The 18,948-nt window shown below is 52.1% G+C and overlaps 2 protein-coding genes across 4 annotated transcripts; both read right to left on the bottom strand.

Moving 5' to 3' along the window:
- On the bottom strand, positions 1-9,171 carry LGALS4 (galectin 4). Of its 3 annotated transcripts, none has more exons than XM_059904597.1 (11): positions 7,954-9,171; positions 7,715-7,850; positions 7,303-7,391; positions 5,506-5,710; positions 4,011-4,145; positions 1,602-1,628; positions 1,440-1,478; positions 1,236-1,265; positions 845-933; positions 488-653; positions 1-406 (listed from the first exon to the last, which is right to left on the bottom strand). In XM_059904597.1, exons 2-11 carry the CDS (start codon positions 7,757-7,759, stop codon positions 260-262), a joined length of 972 nt encoding a protein of 323 aa, XP_059760580.1. In that variant the 5' UTR covers positions 7,760-7,850; positions 7,954-9,171; the 3' UTR covers positions 1-259. The 3 variants fall into 3 exon arrangements, with proteins under 3 accessions (XP_059760580.1, XP_059760581.1, XP_059760582.1); XM_059904599.1 differs by lacking the exon at positions 1-406 and adding an exon at positions 2,870-2,991 and having other exon boundaries at positions 494-653; XM_059904598.1 differs by lacking the exon at positions 1,440-1,478.
- Positions 9,172-9,255: 84 nt separating this feature from the next.
- On the bottom strand, positions 9,256-18,948 carry ECH1 (enoyl-CoA hydratase 1). Its single transcript, XM_059904596.1, has 10 exons — positions 18,843-18,948; positions 18,230-18,437; positions 18,016-18,104; positions 11,452-11,576; positions 11,319-11,367; positions 11,115-11,179; positions 10,315-10,385; positions 10,153-10,224; positions 9,741-9,891; positions 9,256-9,561 (listed from the first exon to the last, which is right to left on the bottom strand). The coding sequence occupies exons 1-10, from the start codon at positions 18,892-18,894 to the stop codon at positions 9,457-9,459; spliced, it is 987 nt and encodes a 328-aa protein (XP_059760579.1). The 5' UTR covers positions 18,895-18,948; the 3' UTR covers positions 9,256-9,456.

Genomic DNA, 18,948 nt, shown 5'->3' with positions numbered 1-18,948 from the left:
CTACCTCCTGGCATTGTGAGGAGTGAATAGGTTCATACACATAAAGCCCTAGATTTATTATGATGAGAGGATGGATGGACAGATGATTGGATGGCTGAATGGACAGTGCATGATTGAACCAAGAAGGAAGGAACAGTGAGGGAGGCGAATGGGGTCATGTACATTCACAAGACACCCTCAGACATTTTATTAGGGGCTTAGAAAGGAGTCCTACAGGATCTTCCTCTGTGTTCCCAAGGGTTATGGCGCCAGGAATAGATCAGATCTGGACATAGGACAAGGTGACATCACCCTGGATCTCCACCATGTCCACCCTCTGGAAGGCCGAAAGGCGATGGGAGAAGTCGAAGAGGTGCTGGCCGTTGGCGTACACCTTGAAGCGATCCATGCCACAGCGAATGGACAGCTGCAGAGAGAGGGGCGGGCGTGAGGCCAGGACCAGGACAGAGGCTTTGGAGGGAAGCAGGGAAAGAGACCCCAGACTCACATCAAAGAACTGTCCAGGACCAAACGGGTTGTAGGAGACCTTCCTTTCCTCGGCTCCCCACAAGCCATTCAGAAAGCTGTTCCGAACCACGGTGCCCTCATTCAGCCGGGGGTTAATGTGCAGAGCCAGGTCCCCTGAGGATCCCACCTTGAAGTTGATGACAAAGCTGGGGGCAGAGAGAAAGGTAGGAGTAAGATGGGTGGGGAGGAGGTGGGGGAGCGCTTTGCTCCCCAAGGAAGGAGGGGACTGGGGACTGGATTCCCAGGTCTCCAATGGAGGAGGAGGCTGAGGGCTCAGACTCCTAGGACTGAGGGATGTGGAGGACCAAGGATTCACACCTCAATCTAGACTCCATACCTCTTGGCTGTGGGGGGTACGTAGCCCTTGACAATAATGGTTCTTCGGGCTGTAAGCCCCCCTTGCAGTCTCCCATTAAATGGCACAGGCTGTGGGAAGAGAACATGGTGTCCCATCATCTCTCAGGTCCCCAGAAGCCAGAGGCAAGGACAAATTTTCAGAGAGGGGCTCTCACTTGTCCTGGGAAATGTCCCTAACCCCCAACCTCCACCCCCTCTGACCACCAACTTCACCCTCTCCCCACCCACCTCCCGCCCCAAACACCCTCTGCCCACTCTATTTCCTACCTTCTCAGGGCTCCCCATGGTTCAGGACCCCTGACCCACCACCAGTTCCTGCTTCCCCACAAACTGCCCACCACAGAACCCTAAACTCCCACCAGAGACCTTACCGGGTTGAAGGTTGGGGGTCCCTCCATGGTCTGTGAAGTGAGGAAGAGTTATTATTCTATAATATTCGGCAAATATTAGGCCCACCTACTACATGCAGGCGTAGCTCTAGGTGCTGGATTAGTACAACTGGGGATCCAGTCTCTCTGACCACCCTCCAGTTCTTGCCACCCACCCCCAAATGGCCACACAACCCTCCCACTTACTGGGAGGTTACTTGGCTCTTGGTAGTACTGCCCCGGACCCTACACAGATGGACGGAAGGCATGAGTGGAGAGAGGCTGGGGGTCCTTTGGCTGCCCTAGGACCTCCTCAGCCACTGAACCCCACCTCAAGGGGAAGTCCATCACCCACCAGCAGGTACTTACTGGGTACACCGGATTAGGCATGGGCACCTGTGGGCACAGAAAGAGAAGGAGGCAATGAGGGGGACCCTAAACTAGGTCCTGGAGGGTGTCAAGGATGCCCGCCCCAGGGCAGCCTACCACCACCATCCAAGGGAACTCGGGGTCAAAGGGTAGCACCCAGCTGGCTCATTCATGGAGAGGAACTCGCCGTGTTTAGGGATCTCCAGTGCACAGCGAACCTCAGCCCACTCCTTTAGGACAAGGCTGGTAAATTCTGTTTTTGTACCCACCCCTGTCCTGGCTTCCTGCTGACCCAGGACCCTCATCCACTCTTCTCCTCCCGCTCAATCCAGGAGCCACACGATAAAGTGTGCACCCTCATTACACACCCCCAAGCCCACACAACACCCTGCTCACCTCATCTCCAGCCATGATTTGCCCTTCACTCTACATGCGCACCCCTGGGGCAACTAGGGGCGCTTTAACCAGCCAAGTTCCTGTCCCTCCCTTGTCTGTCTCAGCTCTTTCAGTCTGTGTGTGTCTGTTTCTGTTTCTCAGCCTCTCTTACTCGCAGTCTCTGTCTCTGTTCCTCTCTCTCGTCCTCACCTCCTCACCAGTGGTTCCTTTCCCCACCAAACAATTTTTATTCACTCTTTCTCTCTGTTTCTGATGCACTCATTTCTGCCTCGACTTCCGTTTTAAGCCAGCTATCCTGAAGGTCCTTTAAAAATTGCTTCATTGTTGTTTTTCTTTTTATTCTGGCTGCGTTGCGCGTTTTGCAGGATCTTAGTTCCCTGATCAGGGATTGAACCCGGGCCCTCAGCAGTGAAAGTGAGGCGTCCTAACCACTGGACCGCCAGGGAATTCCCATGTTGTTTTTCTTTTTAAAATACATTGATGAGGGAATTCCCTGGCGGTCCAGTGGTTAGGACTTGGCACTCTCATTGTGGGGGCCCGGGGTTCGATCCCTGGTCAGGGAACTAAGATTCCACAAGCCATGCAGTGCGGACATAAGTAAGTAAGTAAATAAATAATAAAATAAAATACACTGATGGAGCACAAGAGTAAAATGAACACCCATAGGCCCAAGGTCACCTTAGGGATGAAGACATTCCCAGCGTTTCCTCATCAGGGAGGCAGAGGAGTGGTTTGATCCGTGCCTCTGCCGCTTACAAGCTCCATGACCTTGGGCAAGTTACTGAAGCACTCCGTGCCTCAGTTCCCACATCTGTAGAATGGGGCTGATGATCATCAGAGTACTTTCCCCTTGGAGGGGCTGGGGGACTTACAGGTTGGGAAGGGTAGAGCCCTCAGCTGAAGGACATGCCAGGTTTCTGAAGTTTGGGCTTCTCCAAGTAGTGTTGCTGTGGGGTTCTAGTGCTTGTGTCTTGGCCAGTTGTTCACCGTGGACCTGGTAGTGGGGTTTCTTGGTCACTGGGTGTGTGTCTGTTCAGCTTCCGTAGAGGCTGCCCAGTTATTTCCCGAGGTATGGGAGTGTCGGCCAGTCCACAGCCTCACCAGACATTGGTACTATGTGCCTTTCTCGTTATAGCCCTTCCGGCGGGTGTGTAGTGGTAGCTCCTTGTGATTGTCAGTGAATTTCCCAGCTGACTAATGACATTAGGCAACTTCTCAGAAACATGTTTGCTACTCCTGTGGTTTTTGTCCCTCCCTATCTTCACTTTCTGACTCAGCTTACACACCTACTTCTCCTCCAGAAAGCCCTCCCTAAGGCTTTCCAGGGACTTCCCTGGCCGTCCAGTGGTTGGGACTCTGCGCTTTCACTGCCAAGGGCCAGGGTTCAATCCCTGGTCGGGGAACTAGGATCCTGCAAGCCACGTGGCGCAGCCAAAATAATTAAATAAATAAATAAAATAAAATGATGGTGTAGAAAATGGTGCAAATACCTTAAAAAAAAAAGACTCTCCAAACCTCCTGTATGTGCCCCACCCCCGCACTGACGACTTGTGGCCACTACTAGACTGTCTTGGTTGCCGCTGGGTCTGTGGCATCACCTGGCAAAGGGTCTGGCACAGGGCTTCCCTGGTGGCACAGTGGTTGAGAATCTGCCTGCCAATGCAGGGGACACGAGTTCGAGCCCTGGTCTGGGAAGATCCCACATGCCGCGGAGCAACTAGGCCCGTGAGCCACGATTACTGAGCCTGCATGTCTGGAGCCTGTGCTCCTCAACAAGAGAGGCCGCGACAGTGAGAGGGCCGCGCACCGTGATGAAGAGTGGCCCCTGCTTGTCACAACTAGAGAAAGCCCTCGCACAGAAACAAAGACCCAACACAGCTAAAAAAAAATAAATTAAAAAAATTAATTAAAAAAAAAAAGGGTCTGGCACAGAGCAGGTGCTCAGGAAATAAGTGAATGTAGGGACGAATTAAGGAAGAAAGCAAGCAAACAAGAGAGGGACACACCACACACCTGGTTTGGGGCGGGCTGGCCTCCGATGAAGTTGATTGATTGAAGCTGCAGGTCGCCATCCACATGCAGGTGGGTGACCATCTGTAGTGGGATCCGGTGCCCAAACTCATAGAAGGGATTCCCATTTACCACCACCTGGAGGGCAGGGGTCAGGTCAGAGGTGGCACATCTGACCCTGGAAGGTAGAAAACAGGAAGCAGGAAACAGGGAAATTTTTAACTTGGGGTCACAAGTTTTGAGGGTGAGCTGGGACAGCCTCAGAGTCAGGAATCTTGAGTCCACCGGTCAGAGGTCAAGCTGAGGTCAAAAGTCAGCTCACAGATTGGTGGGCAGACGAGAATAGAGAATTTAGTCTGAGGATGGAGATTGGGAGATAACTGAATTGGAGTCCTGGTTTTGGTACCAAATGATTGGGTGTCAGGTCCAGCTCTGACATGTCTTGGCTGTGTGACCTTAGGTAAGTCACTCACTTCTCTGAGTCTTTGTTTCTGCATCTGTAAAATGGGATCTCGCTCTGGGACTGTTGGGAAGGCATGTCAAAGGCACTGTGGAAATCCCATGTAGAGCCTTGCCTTGTCATCACATCTCAAGAGTACTGTAAGCCATCACGGTTCTATTTATAGTGCTAAGAAATGGGCACAGCCGAGACCCAGCTCCCCAGGACTGAGAGCTTTCTACATGCTAAGCGCTTTACCTGCTGGCATCAACATGGTGATTGGCTCAACAGCTCCGTGAGGGAGGACAAAACACTGTCCCTGTTGTTCAAGAAAGCAGAGGTTCCAGGTGGTAGAGTGACCAGTTCAAGGTCACATGCTGGGGAGAGGCAAAGCCCAGACTTGAACCCATGTCTGTCCGAGCTCAAGCCCTGATGTTAACCTTGGTGATGAGGTTAGATATCTGGTGTCCACATGAGGGCAGATAACGTCCAGGTAGGTTATCCTCCCGGAAGACTTCTCCCATGGGTCAGGCTGGGACGGATGTGCACAGGGTGTCTGATGTGTGTCATTTATGGGGAGTGGCAGGCAGGGGATGGAGAGAACTCCATTCAATTTATGAATGAAATTATATGATAGCTGGGATTTGCTTCTAAATAACCGGAGGGGAAGTGGGAGGTAGAGACAGGAGCAGAGGAACCTGGAGTGGACAGCTCGGTGCTGGCCCAGGGGAGGAGGGCTTCCCAGGACTCTGTGCTTCTGTGTGTGTTTAGACTTCCTGATAAGAAAGGGCCAAAATACATACCTCGCAAGAACACGGGAGCAAGAGGTTATGTGTGAAACACATTAGAAGGCTCTCCGAGGTGGAGGAATGGGAATGAGAAAAAGAGAGGCAGGAGAGGAGGAAAAGAATAGAAAAGTGAGGTAGGAAGGGAGGAGGGAGGGGGAAGGGAGAGAGGAAGAAAGAAGAAAGAAAGGGAGAGAGGGAGGGATCAGGGCAAGGCAGAAAGGCAGGGAGGGAGGAAGGAAGGGAAGGAGGGAGGGAGGGATGAGGCTCCGACCTTGTAGTGATCGGCCAAGACCATGAACACCAGCTCGAAGGCGGCGCCCTTGCTGAAGGGCATGCTCCTTTTCTTCTCCTCGTTGCCCCAGTTGCCGTTCTGCCTCGTGTTTAAGACCACCTTATCCCAGCCGTCAAAGCGGGGGTTGAAGTGGAAGGCGATGTCTGCCTCTGGGCCCTGCCCCACCTCGAAGTTCACGAAGAACCTGGTGGGACACGAAGGGCTGTTCCCCTGGCCGCACATGCCAGAGCACTATTGACCCAAGACTGGAGGGGGAGATCGTGCCCCTGCACTCCAAGGGGCAGATTCCCACCGCTACCCCTTTGCTCACTCCCTTTCCTTATGAGACCCCCTTCCCTGACCCAGCTTCAAATAAGACTGCTACTGGGACTCCTGCATTTACCCCAGCCCGGTATCTATCGGTTCAGGTCTCTCTGCCCCCTCCCTGGCTCCTGAAGGCCATTCCCCACATGCAGCCAGAGGGACCCTGTGAAAACGCAAATCGGAGCACCTTCCACAGCTCCCTTCACACCAGCATCCCCCAAATTATTCCAAGGGGGCAGGCACACACCTGCCTCAGGACCTTTGCACTGGCTGTTCTTTCTGCTTGGAATGCTCTTCCCTCAGATACACCCCAGGCTCCCTCCCTCACTGCCTTCAGGTCTTTGCTGAAAAATTCCCTTCCCAGGAACATTTCCCTGGCCACCTTATTTAAAGAGACAATGCCACACAACCCCTACCCCACATCTGCTCCCCATCTCCCTTCCCTCCTCATTTGTCTCCATAGCATTTATCGCCATCTGACTTATTATATATCTGACTTATTTATTTTTATCTGTCTCCTCTACTAGGATGTCAGCTCCATGAGGACAGGGATCTTTGTCCTGTTGAGTTCTCAGGCCCCAGCGCCTAGGCACAGAGTGGGTACTCGGTGGACACAGAAACAATGAACAAAGAAACAACAGTCCTATGACATCATTCAATTATCATCACCATTTTAAAGCCATAAAAAAAGCTAAGTGGACTTCCCTGGTGGTGCAGTGGTTAAGAATCCTCCTGCCAACGCAGAGGACACAGGTTTGAACCCTGGTCCGGGAAGATCCCACATGCCGCGGAGCAACTAAGCCCGTGCACCACAACTACTGAGCCCGCGTGCCACAACTACTGAAGCCCACGCACCTAGAGCCCGTGCTCCGCAACAAGAGAAGCCACCGCAGTGAGAAGCCCGCGCACCGCAACAAAGAGTAGCCCTCCCGCCACTGCTCGCCTCAACTAAAGAAAGCCTGCATGGAACGAAGACCCAATGCAGCCAAAAATAAATCTAAAAAATTAAAGAAAACAAAAAGCTAAGAGTTATTGTAGTGCTGACTATACGACTATATGTTTAACATATTGAATCCTCAAAACCCATTTTACAGATGACAAACTAAAGCACACAGAGCTTTCCCAGTCACACGGTTGGTAAATGACAGAGCTGGGACATGAACTCAGGTGGACCAGCTCTGAGCCTGTGATCTTAATTCATGCTGTCATACCCATCAATTCCAATCCAGTGTCCCAACTCTGGGGCCACCTGTCATGGTGAGTCTCCCTAACACCTCCCAGCCCACCTCCTGATCTGATCACCAAGCCCTGGACTCCCCAGACCAGAGCTGTTCTTTGGCCATCAGGTGCAGTGGCATAGAGCCCTCTTCTCAGCCGGCGGGGAGGAAGGGAAATAGGCCTCCTGCACCTGGGCTGGAAGCCCCCTGTTTGTAGCCCCCTCCCAGCCTAGCCTGGCATGGGGGAGAGTCTTACCTCTTCATATGCTCGCTAGCCACTCCTTGGATGTAAATGGACATTCCAACGCTGAGACTGCCTGGGATGGGCCTGTGGTAGGGCAGCGTCTGCAGAAGGGGCCAGGTGAGGGGCCTCAAAGGCCATCTGCCTATTGCAGCCCTTACTACTCAGTCAGAAGCCCCTCCAGCCCCCCTCCCTTAAGCAAGGGAGAGGAAACCAAGGGGTGAGGGATCAGCGTGAAGATGAAGAGGGCTGAGAGCTGGGGATGGATGTAAATAGTCTATCAGGGTGGGAGTCAGTCAAGCCCCAGGGTCAGTACTGGGTAAATCAGACCCACAACGGCCGGGTGGGCGCCCCTGAGGATCAGGGTGAGGGTGAGTTGGTGCGTGGAGGTCAGGGTGGAGCTAAGCCAGGGACCAGGGTCTCTCACCGGGTTGTAGGCGGGCTGGTAGCCTGGTGCAGGAACAAAGGCCATCTTGAGAGGCTGGGCTGGTGGCTTCTACGATGAGGAGAGCTGCAGGAGTAGCGAATGGTGGCAGATAGCGGCTGGTGGGTGGCTCTTATACCTGAGGATAAGGGAGTGGCTGGCAGGGCAGGGTCCACGGGGTCCCTCTTCTGGGCATCCTAGGCACACATCTTCTAGGGCACCCCCAGTCTCCCTTCTCTTACCAGCCTCACTGGTAACCAACCAGAACCCAGATCTTCTGGGCCAGGCCTGGGGTACTCAGCTCAGGACCGCCTCCTCTAGGCCCTTCTGCAAAGAGGAAGTGCTGGCGAACTTTGGCCCTTCAAGGGCCTTATCAGAGCCCATAAAAACCTGGCTGACCCTTTGTTGTCAGAGGGAGGGTGAGGCCAGGAGGGTTGGGCAGGGTAAGGCTAAAAGGAGTGGCCCAGGACAGATGGGCAATGGAAACTACTGAAAAAGCAAGGAGGAACTGGGCACTCTTGATACTCCCAGGAACTGTTCAAGGACCCAAATTTATTGCTCCATGCCTCTAGTATGTACGTTATATTGTATATGCAGTGGTTTAGATCACTGACTTCTGGAGCCTGAGGTTCTGGGTTAAACTTTTTCCTCTGCCACTTCTTCGCTGTTTGATCTTGTGTCAGTGTTTTAACCTCAGTTTGCCCATTTGCCCATCTGTTAAATAGGGAATATTAATAGTATCAACCTCATAGGGCCCTTGAAAGGAATTACTAAGTTAATAAATATTCATAACAGGACGTGGCATATAGGAGACACTAAATTAATGCTAGGGGACTTCCCTGGTGGTCCAGTGGTTAGGACTCTGTGCTTTCACTGCCGTGGCACTGGGTTCCATCCCTGGTCGGGGAAACTAAGATCCCACAAGTCTCCCACAAGCCGCACGGCGCGGCCAAAAAAAAAAAAGAAAAAAAGGAAAATAATACCTTGTAAATAAATGCTTGGTCTCTTGCCCTCATTCCAAACATAAATCCAGGACGTTGGTTTATTTTTTATTTTTTTGGCCACGCCATGCGGCTTGCGGGATCTTCGTTCCCCCACAGGGGATTGAACCCGGGCCACCGCAGTGAAAGCCCTAACCACTGGACACCAGGGAATTCCCCAGGAGGTTGGGATTACATATGGAAAAGAGAACTCAGAGCTTAAGAGAAGTGAGGCAGTTGACCCAAGATTGGGTAGCAGTAGAACCCTAGCCAGACTCCAGCACCGGAACCTACTATGCTGTGCAGTGAGTGGGGGCCAGGCAGGGGAAATGCCGCCCTCAAGCCTGGAGCAGGCAGGAAGACCGTCTGTGGCCTTTCACATGACTTGCTACCAGCCCTGGCCTGCCCACTGCCACTCTGAATGGTCATCACCTGCATGGCTCCCATTCCCATTGGTCGTATCTCTATCCCCAACTTTCAGCACAACCGTGGTCCTTAGAGCCCCCAGGATGATCATGTTAACCCCCTTTCTGCCTCGCCTCTCTCTCCAATAAGGACACCGGGTTCTTTATATTGCTTTATTGTTCGTGGGGCGAAGACAAGGCATGAGTAAATCTGTGTCATAAAGTTATAAACTGGGAGACTGGCCAAGAAGACAGCGAGGGGGACCGTCTTCACTAATCCTCCCTCTCTGTGAATGAGGAAGCGCAGGCATGAGACAGGACAAAGCTAGACCCTGGGCCAGGACCTGGGACGAAGGGCCTCTCAGAGCTTGGAGAAGGTGATGGTCTTCAGTTCCTTCTTCTCCATTAAGGCCTGGAGAGACTTAACGACGTCCTCTGTCTGCAGCATGCTCATGTTCCAGGATTTCTGGATGAAGACAGCGGCGGGGAATGGAAAGGATACGGGAAGATTTTAATTGGACCAACGAAAAAATGGGAGATAGCAGCGCACCAATCAGAGGACAAGGCCTGCAAGGGGCCGCTGTGCCCTGATTGGTTGCTCTGGGATCAGAGAAGGGATGTGATTGGTCAGACGGAGAGTCTCACCATGAAGTTGAGGCTGTCTGTCACCGAATGGTCGCGGGAGTAGAGCAGGTTGATCTTTGTGCTCTGCACCGCCACGGGGCTCTTGCTGGAAATCTCGGCTGCCAGGGCGAAGGCCGCATCAAGCATGACCTCCTTGTCTGGGAAGACCCGGCTGAGGATGAAAGGAATTTGGAGTCGGCGGTCTGAGAAGAGCTCTCCTCTCCCTCCCATGGATGAAGAAGTAGCCAATCACAGTAGAAAACAGAAGATACCGCAGTGAAATGGACCAATCAGAGCAGGGCAGTAGACTCCAGACCACCCAGAGAGAGGAGGCCACCTGCAATCCATGAGTTAAGGTACACGGGGATCCAGAGAGCCCCACCCAGGTCTGGCTGCCCCTGAGCTCTTATCCAGCACAGGCCTCGGCCCCTACCTGACCAGCCCACTCTCCAGGGCCTCGTCAGCCATCATCTTGCGGGCAGTGAAGGCCAGCTCGTTGACCAGGCTGCAAGAAGGCAGAGCGTGTTGGGGGTGGCAGTCATCCCAGGTCTAGGAGATGTCCTGCCGTCCCCTTCCCCAGGCTCCTCTCACCCACCTCTGGTTCCCGATGACTCTGGGAAGTCGCTGCAGGGTTCCCACATCCGCTGCCAAACCTAGGTCCACCTCCTGGGGGGAGCAATCCTGTCTGTGCTTGGTTTCTGCCCACTACTGTCCCCCATGCAACCTCAATGCCAATGAAATTCTGCATTTACTGCAGAGGTCCCACCCCACCCCCACCTCAGAGACTCCCATTCCAAACACCCCGTTTCATTCCCAACCACATACTTTTGCCCATATAGGTTCCTTCACTCTAGAATACAGCCCACCTTCCCATTCCTCTGCCCTCCCGATTCTTTGAGGTCAGCTGCATCTATCTCCAGACGGAAGCCTTGCTTATCCCTGCCCTGCCCCCCTCCATCCACGAGCTCCATCGTGCCTCCAGCCCCCTCCAGCAGCGCCCCCAGCCTCAACCCCTCCCTGACAACTTTACTCACTCCTGACCTCACACTGACTGCATGACCTACCCTTGACTTCCTCCCTGGCCAAGTGTTACTTTTTTTTTCTTTTTTTTTTTGCTCCTGTGGCACGTGGGATCTTAGTTCCCTGACCAGGGATCAAACAGGCGCCCCCTGCATTGGAAGTGCGGAGTCTTAACCATTGGTCCACCAGGGAAGTCCCAAGGGTTACTTTTTAAGGTTCAGTTCTAACTAACTCTTCCATGAAGCCATCTAGACTCACTCCCACCCCCTTAGCTTGCTCTGTCCCTGCTCTACCCCTGCTCTGACCTGTCTCTGCCACTCATTTCCCAGCTCTAAGCAGGGCCCAAGGAAGCAGAAGCTCGGGAGGATGGCTCACCTTCACCTGGAAGGAAGCATCCTGGGTACAGTACCGGATGTCACAGGCAGTGATAAGATCCACTCCTGGGAAGTAGAGGCCAGGGACACTAAACAACCACAGGACTGCTCCCCTCCCCCCCCCCCCCGGCCCCCAGACTGTGGCGTTGCACCTTGGGCCAAAGTCTAACTAGCAACAGATCTGGGTGGGTGGCTGCAGACTCACCTGCACCAATGCAGCCCCCATGGATGGCGCCAATCACCGGCTTAGGGCACTAGAAGGGGACAGGAGGGGCAGGGTCAAGGCTGGTCCAGGAGCGGCAGGCAGGGGGGATGCCCTGCTAGCCTCCCAGAGTCACCTTCTCGATGACGCTGAAGGTCTCTTGGTATCTGCTGAGGAGGCTGTGGAGGTGCCAGCTGATGCGGGCCACGTCGTCTCCTGCGGGCTGAAGAAGCCCTGAAGCCATGTCCACGAAGTCGATACCTGGTGGGGAGATATGAGGAGGCTCACCTAGCCGCCCAGGCCCAACCCATTGCCCTGACTAGAGTTCAGAGGCCAGGCAAACCACCACAGTGGAGACAGCAACTCACACAGGAGGGACTGCGTTTGGGGTGTGAAGTCAAGGCAAGCTAACGTATATCGAGTCTTTGCTCACTTTAGCTTCACAATGACCCTCTGAGGTAGGTCCCATTACTACCTCCATTTTCCTGGGGGAGAAACTGAGGCACGGGGAGCTTAAATCACATGCCCAAGGTCACACTGGCTTGTGAGCAGTGGAGCTGCGATTTCAAACCCAGAACTAAGCAGCTGGCTCCAGGGGCCATGCTCTTCACTGTGATGCCAGATGGCCTGGAGGTCAAGGTTTTGGGCATGAGCAAGTGCGTCAGAGGTGGTAATGTTTCCTGAGACGGGAAGCTCGGAAATGGAGAAATTTTTGTGGCTACAACTTTAAGACAATCCCAAGTCTGACCTTTCCTCCACTGACCTGCCTCCACAGCCTGTTCCCCACACGTGGCCAGAGGGCACTTGTGATCGCCTCAGGGCCCTCTCTTCTCCCCGACGCCCCCCCATCCGTCTTACTTAGAATGAAATGCCAGGTCTTTTGCCAAGACCTTACCAGCCCTGCACAAGCATCATTTCCAACCTATTCCACTGGGCACGCAGGCCTCCATCAGCTGTTCCAACAACACAACACATTCGCTTCCCAGGGCCTCTGTGCCTGTTCCTGCTGCTGCCTAGAACAGCCCTTCCCCAGCGATCAGAAGGCCCGCTCCATCACACCGTTCAGGCCACAGCTCAAAGGTCATCTCCTCAGAGAGGCTCCCTCTGGCCCCCCTGGCTAAATAGCAGCCTGTCACCCTTCACCTCCTTTCTCTGCTGTATCTCCCGCACTGCCTTCTTGTTATAATTGTATGCTTATCTCGTTTAGTGCCTGTCTCCCTTTCTAGGATGTGAGCTCCATGAGCCGAGGAGTTTGTCTTCCCCACCTCCCCACCCCCAAGGAGTCTGGCTTTTTGCCCACCACTGTATCCCCAGTGCCTACCAGGGCCTAGTACACAGCAGGTGCTCAATAAGTGAACAATACAGACAACAATCTCTGCCCCCATGGAGCTGCCCTTCTATGGGAAACAAACAGGTAGGAAGATACATTTTGTCAGGTGGCAATAAGTACTAAAAGAAAATTAAAGGAGGGAAGTGGAATGGAGCGTGTGTGTGTGTGTGTGCACATGCACAGTGAGGGCTCTTGCAGTATTAACTAGGGTGGTCAGGGACCCTCTTACTGAAAAAGCGACATATGAATAAAGATCTGAAGGACCAGAGGGAGGGAGCTGTAGGGATATCTGGGATAACAGAGTTCTACGTGTCAGGAACAGCCAGTGCGAAGGCCCTGCGGTAGGAATGCCCCCGGTGTCTGTGTGAGGACCACTGAGGCCAGCATAGTGGAGTGGAGTGAGCAAGGGGGAAAGTAGGAAGAGGCAACGTCAGAGAGGTGACAGAGGCAGACTCTGTGGGGCCTTGTGGGCCAAGAGGAGGACTTTGGCTTTGACTCTGAGTGAGGTGGAGCTACGGGATGGTTCTGAGCAGAATTTTCTTCTTCCCGAGGTGAATCATTCTCATGCTTTTGCCTGCCCTCTGAACAATGCTATTTGACGAACCTGAAAAATCACTCCCACCTTCAGCCACACCCCTGACTCTCTGAGGCTCTGTTGCCGCCACAGCTTGTTTAAATGAACGAGAATAGAGGAGTGTTGACTCAGGGTAGAGCTGAATTTGTGCAAGTTAAATATGGGTAAGACAGAACTCCTCTGTGCGACCCTGGCCAGGTCACTCCATCCTTTGGGTCTTGGGTTTCTGTTTTGTAAAATGAGCCTAAAATCCTCCCAAGAGCTGATGGGGCTGCAAGGATTCAAGCGACAGAGCCCAGAGGCGCTTTGAGCGATGCCTGGCACGCAATGGCATCACAACAGTTACTATTATTATATACTCCGTCTCAGCCGAGGCCAGACCGCCTGCACCAGCCTGCAGGCATCTGCCAGCTTCCCACTAGGCCTGCACAGCTTGTATGACTCAGTGGGAGCCACGCTTACCCCCAGAACAAGCCCAGCTTGGCACCTGGCCACACCTCCTCCCGCTAGTTTTGCTGGTTTATCCGCCCTACCTGGATCTGCAGACGCGGGTGTCTGCAACCCCTTGGAATAAAGGGCCCCAGACCACGGTACAAGGTGTCCCCCTCCAGAGTCAGAAGTCATTCCGGAGAGGTCTCGTTCCCTGGGAACCTCTAAATGTTTCAGATCTCCTTCATCATCACAATTACATTATTTATAATCATCAATAATAACAGCTACAGGGACTTCCCTGGTGGCGCAGTGGTTAAGAACCTGCCTGCAAATGCAGGGGACACAGGTTCGAGCCCTGGTCTGGGAAGATCCCACATGCCGCAGAGCAACTAAGCCCATGCGCCACGACTACTGAGCCTGCGCTCTAGAGCCCGCGAGCCGCAACTACTGAGCCTGTGTGCCACAACTACTGAAGCCTGCGCGCCTAGAGCCCGTGCTCCGCAACAAAAGAAGCCACCGCAATGAGAAGCCCGTGCACCGCAACGAAGAGTAGCCCCCGCTCGCCGCAACTAGAGAAACCCCAGGCGCAGCAACGAAGACCCAATGCAGCCAAAAAGAAATAAATAAATTTATTTTAAAAAATAATAATAACAGCTACATTAATAAAAGTTCCACATGAATTAATGTTTTGTGCCTATTAACTCGTTTCATCCTCACGGCAACCTGATGAGGTGGGGGCTCAGAGCATCTCCCTTTTCTTCAGATGAGACCACAGAGAGGTGTAGGTGTGTGGAGGTGGCAGGGGTGGGAGGTGGCGGGCTCCTCCGGCTAGGCATACTTTGAACCAGCCTGTCAGACACGTGGGCCATAGTCACTTAGCCGTGAAGAGCAAGGATTCTGCAGCAAGGCAGCCCATGTTCAAAAATCCCAGCAGTGAGAACTGGGCAAGTTTCTTCCTCTCTCTGGGTCTCAGTTTCCTCACCTATCAAATGGGGATGGGGACTGAGCCTGTCTCACAGGGTCGTGGTGAGAATTAATACGTGTAAAGTGCTCAGAGACACTCCGCAAATGTAAATAAGTGTGGGCTAGTTCTTTTTTTCTTTTTTTTTAAAATTAGTAGTTTCATTCTATCATTGAAACTGCTAATAGTTGAGTTTCTTCTTTCTGGCCTTCAGATCGAAAATGGGACGAGACGGCCACAATCAGCCGTGAGCTGAAAGATGAGGACCCCAGGCCTGGCACAGCTACACGTGAACCCTCATCCTGCACTCCACGAAGGACAGGGCTCAGACACAGGGGCTGCTCTCTGTTTCGAGGTCCGCAGCACCTAGCAAGGGGGCTGGCACTGGACTGTTGAATGGATGAACAAAGGAATGAAGGAGAACAGAGAGAGTTGTAGAAAGAAAACAACGGACACGACACGCGGCGATGTTAACAGAGGAAACAGAAAGAAATACATTGTCTGAGCAGGATGAACTACCGTTACAGACTAGAGTGTCTGATGTCTCTGTGATGCCACTGCTTGGAACTGACCCAGCTCAGGGCAGGGGGCACTCGTCTGGAGTTGCCCTGGCTTCTGCTGACTCATTGGTTTCTTCCCAGGCCCCTGATTCTTGACGGAGGCTCCTGAGCGCCTCGAGGGCGTTTAAGATGTCCACTGTTGTGTTATTCTTGAATAGAGCAGGAGAGCTTTTGGAAGTCCAGCCAGGGCAGTGCCCCTTCACAGAGATTCAGGGCTAGCCTGGTGACTGAAGGCCTAAGGTTTGGAATTCTCCTCTTGAAGAAGTGCTGTTGGGATAGCTGCGATGCCCCGGTAATGGTTCCTGCCACTTCATTAACAGGCTGTGACAAGAAGTGGAGAGCAGCGCGCCTTCTACCTGGGTACTGTGAATTTTGCTGACACAAAGGGTGTCCTCTACCTGGTGTTGGACAGACCCTTGGAACTTCACATCTTTCCTGCCTTAACCTGTGTGAGCAGCTGTCAACCTCCTGGGGTGGGGAGAGGGGACTGCCTAGAAATTTGGGGGCCAAAATCATTTAGGTGGCCTTTACTTGGTCTTATCAAAAGGATTCCAATAAAATATTTTAAAGCAAATTAAAAAAAAAAAAAGAAATACATTGTTTACTGTCTGTCTTCCCCACTGAATTGGGAACTCCACGAGGGCAGGGCCTGGGGCTGCCTCAGTCACCACTGGGACCCCAGCACTAGGCTGGGCCCTGTGCAGAAATCAGTGTATGTGACCCTCCACTTCTGGTATGGACCCTCCTACAGGTGCCAACTATGTGCCCTTGTTGGACAAGATCCAATTACCTGAAGGCACCAGGCAGACTCTGGAAGAAGTGACTGGCTGAGTTTCCTGTTTTTAAAAAAGTTAACCTGAGGGCAGGCTGAAGTTGTGCTTGAAGAACCAAAGGACAAACAGAGCCCAGGGTGACCTCAGCTGATAGAAAGTGGGGGGGAGGGGAAATTCCAGAAAGCAGAGAGCCAGAGAGGGGAGCCCCAGGTTCTGTGTATAAGCTCTGCCCAAATCTCTTGTTGACCCATGAAGCAGGCAGGCAGCCCAGCAAAGAGATTTAAACACTGACTCCAACTTAGCTGCTAAAACAGGAAACTCAACACTCTGGAATTATGTAATAGGATCCTGAATTTCCACATCATTTTCTCCCATAGTCCAATATCCAGGATACAATCTAACCTTACTCCGAAAACAAAGAAACAGGAAAATGAGACCCATTTTTTTTCAAGAGAAAAGATAAGAAACAGAGATTGACGCCAAGGCGACCCAGATGTTGGAATTAGGAGACAAGGATTTTAAAACAGCCACTGTAACTACGGTCAATGATGCAAAGAAAAATATGGTTGTGGGACATCACTGGTGGTCCAGTGGTTAAGAATCTGCCTTTCAATGCAGGGGACGCACGTTTGATCCCTGGTTGGGGAACTAAGATCCCACATGCTGAGGGGCAACTAAACCCGCGCACCACAACTACTGAGCATGCGGGCCACAAGTAGAGAGAAGCCCGCACGCGGCAATGAAGATCCCGAGTGAGCAACTAAGAACCGACGCAGCCAAAGATAAACAAATATTTTTTTAAAAATACGATTGTGATAAACAAAAAGATATGAAACTTTAGCAGAGAAATGGAAAATATAAAAAAGAACCAAACGGAAATTTGAGAACTGCAAACTACAATACAGGCATACCTCATTTTACTGCGCTTCACAGATACTGTTTTTTCTTTTGATTTTTTGGCTGCACCACACAGCATGTGGGATCTTAGTTCCCTGACCAGGTATCGAACCCATGCCCCGTGCATCCCTGCATTGGAAGCAGGGAATCTTAACCACTGAACCACCAGGGAAGTCCCACAGATACTGTGTTTTTTACACACTGAAGGTTTCTGGCAACCCTGCATTGTCAAATGGTTAGCATTTTTTAGCAATAAATTATCTTTTAATTAAGGTATGTACTTTTTTTTTTTAGACATAATGCTACTGCACACTTAATAGACTACAGTATAGTGTAAATGTAACTTTTATATGCACTGGGAAACCAAAAAGTTCATGTGACTTGCTTTATTGCTATATGCGCTTTATTGTGGTAGTCTAGAACTGAACCCACAATATCTCTGAGGTATGCCTGTATCTGAAATTTTAAAAAAATCATTGGATGGGCTTAACAGCAGAACAGAGATGACAAAGGAGTCGATGAATCTGGTCAATGGAAATTATCCAATCTGAAGAATAGACCTGTGGGACAATCAAAAGATCTAACAGACATGTAACTGGAAATCAGTTCATGTGGATTGAGTAATTAATTGCATGAAAGCATGCAATTTTTTTTTTTTTTGGCCGCACCACTCGCAGCTTGCAGGATCTTAGTTCCCCGACCAGGGATTGAACCCGGGCCCCTGCAGTGAAAGTGCTGAGTCCTAACCACTGGACTGTCAGGGAATTCCCAGAAAGCATGGAATTATTACAACACGCTTTACTGACATAAAAAAAACAGATTCTGGGTGATTAAAGGCCTTGATCAAGGCCACAGATTCAGGATGAAAACCCTGACTTTAGAGCCGATGATCCTGTCATGTTCTGTTGGACTAATTTCTTTTCTTTTGTTTTTGCCGCACCGTGTGGCATATAGGGTCCTAGTTCCCTGACCAGGGATGAACCCATGCCTCCTGGAGTGGAAGCGCGGAGTCTTAACCACTGGACCGCCAGGGAAGTCCCATGGACTAATTTCTGTATTTGAAAATGATCAAAGTGGAAGTTAGAAGCTGCTTAAAACACTAATTATGAAGCATTACTCTATTCCCAGGAGCAGGGGAGACTGGCAGGGTTGGGTGTGGAGAGCACCTGGTACCTGAAGTGAACATTTTTCCTGCGCCAGAGATCACCACAGCACGACAGTCGGAATCTTCTGCAATCTTGTTGAAGCACACCACCATCTCGCTGTGGGGGAAAGGGGGAAGGGCTATGTCTGGCGTGGGAATCCCCTGCCCTCAGGCCCACCCCTGCCCAGTCCCTTAGCCCCTGCCTCCTCCTGCAGGCAGGCCTCCAGAATCTGCAGGCCGGACCTCCAGAAGGCCTTGTTCATGGCGTTTCTCTTCTCCGGCCGGTTTAGCTGCACGTGCAGAATGTGTTTCTGGGCAGATGTCACCCGAAGGGACTCATAGCTGTGGCCTGGGGCTTCCTCGGGGGCTGCTTTGGAGGCCTCATCTTGTGCAAAGGAACTCATGGGATGAAGGTTAAGGCTGAGACCCAGGTTGGTGCGGGCTGTCAATCCTGGGGAGATGAAAGAAGGAAGAGCCATTGATGACCCCAGATTGGGGGCACAGCACCTTCAAGAGCAGAGGGCACACATCCCAGTGACACTAGATTGGGGAACACAGGCCTGTTAGAGAACTTGGTTTAGGGAAATACAGACTTTAAGATTAGGGTGCACTTTATCAGTGGCCTCAGTATGAGGACCACTTCAGACCCGTGATCGTGGTACTGACTCCAGGCTGGGAACACTGAGCTGTCAGCGACCCGATTGTAAGACACAGGCCGTTTGGATGGGGGCACATGGACCCCTGAGTTTAATAAGGGGCTCGGACCCTGCGAGACCCGGGATAGGCCTCCCCGTCCGACTGTCGCTATAACAGCACGACAGCTCAACGGACCCCCAAAGGTCAAGAGGTGACTCACGCCGGGTCAGCAAGTTGCGTAGTCTCCGAGAAGCCGCTCTCACCGCCGCCATTGCTACTGATTCGCTGGAGTAAACCAACAGGAGGAAGCGAAGGGGGCGGGCACA

This window comes from Balaenoptera ricei, chromosome 19, assembly GCF_028023285.1.
Source record: "Balaenoptera ricei isolate mBalRic1 chromosome 19, mBalRic1.hap2, whole genome shotgun sequence".
NCBI lineage: Eukaryota > Metazoa > Chordata > Mammalia > Artiodactyla > Balaenopteridae > Balaenoptera > Balaenoptera ricei.
The sequence above is the reverse complement of the archived record's forward strand: the minus strand, read 5'-3'. Positions and strand labels throughout refer to the sequence as shown.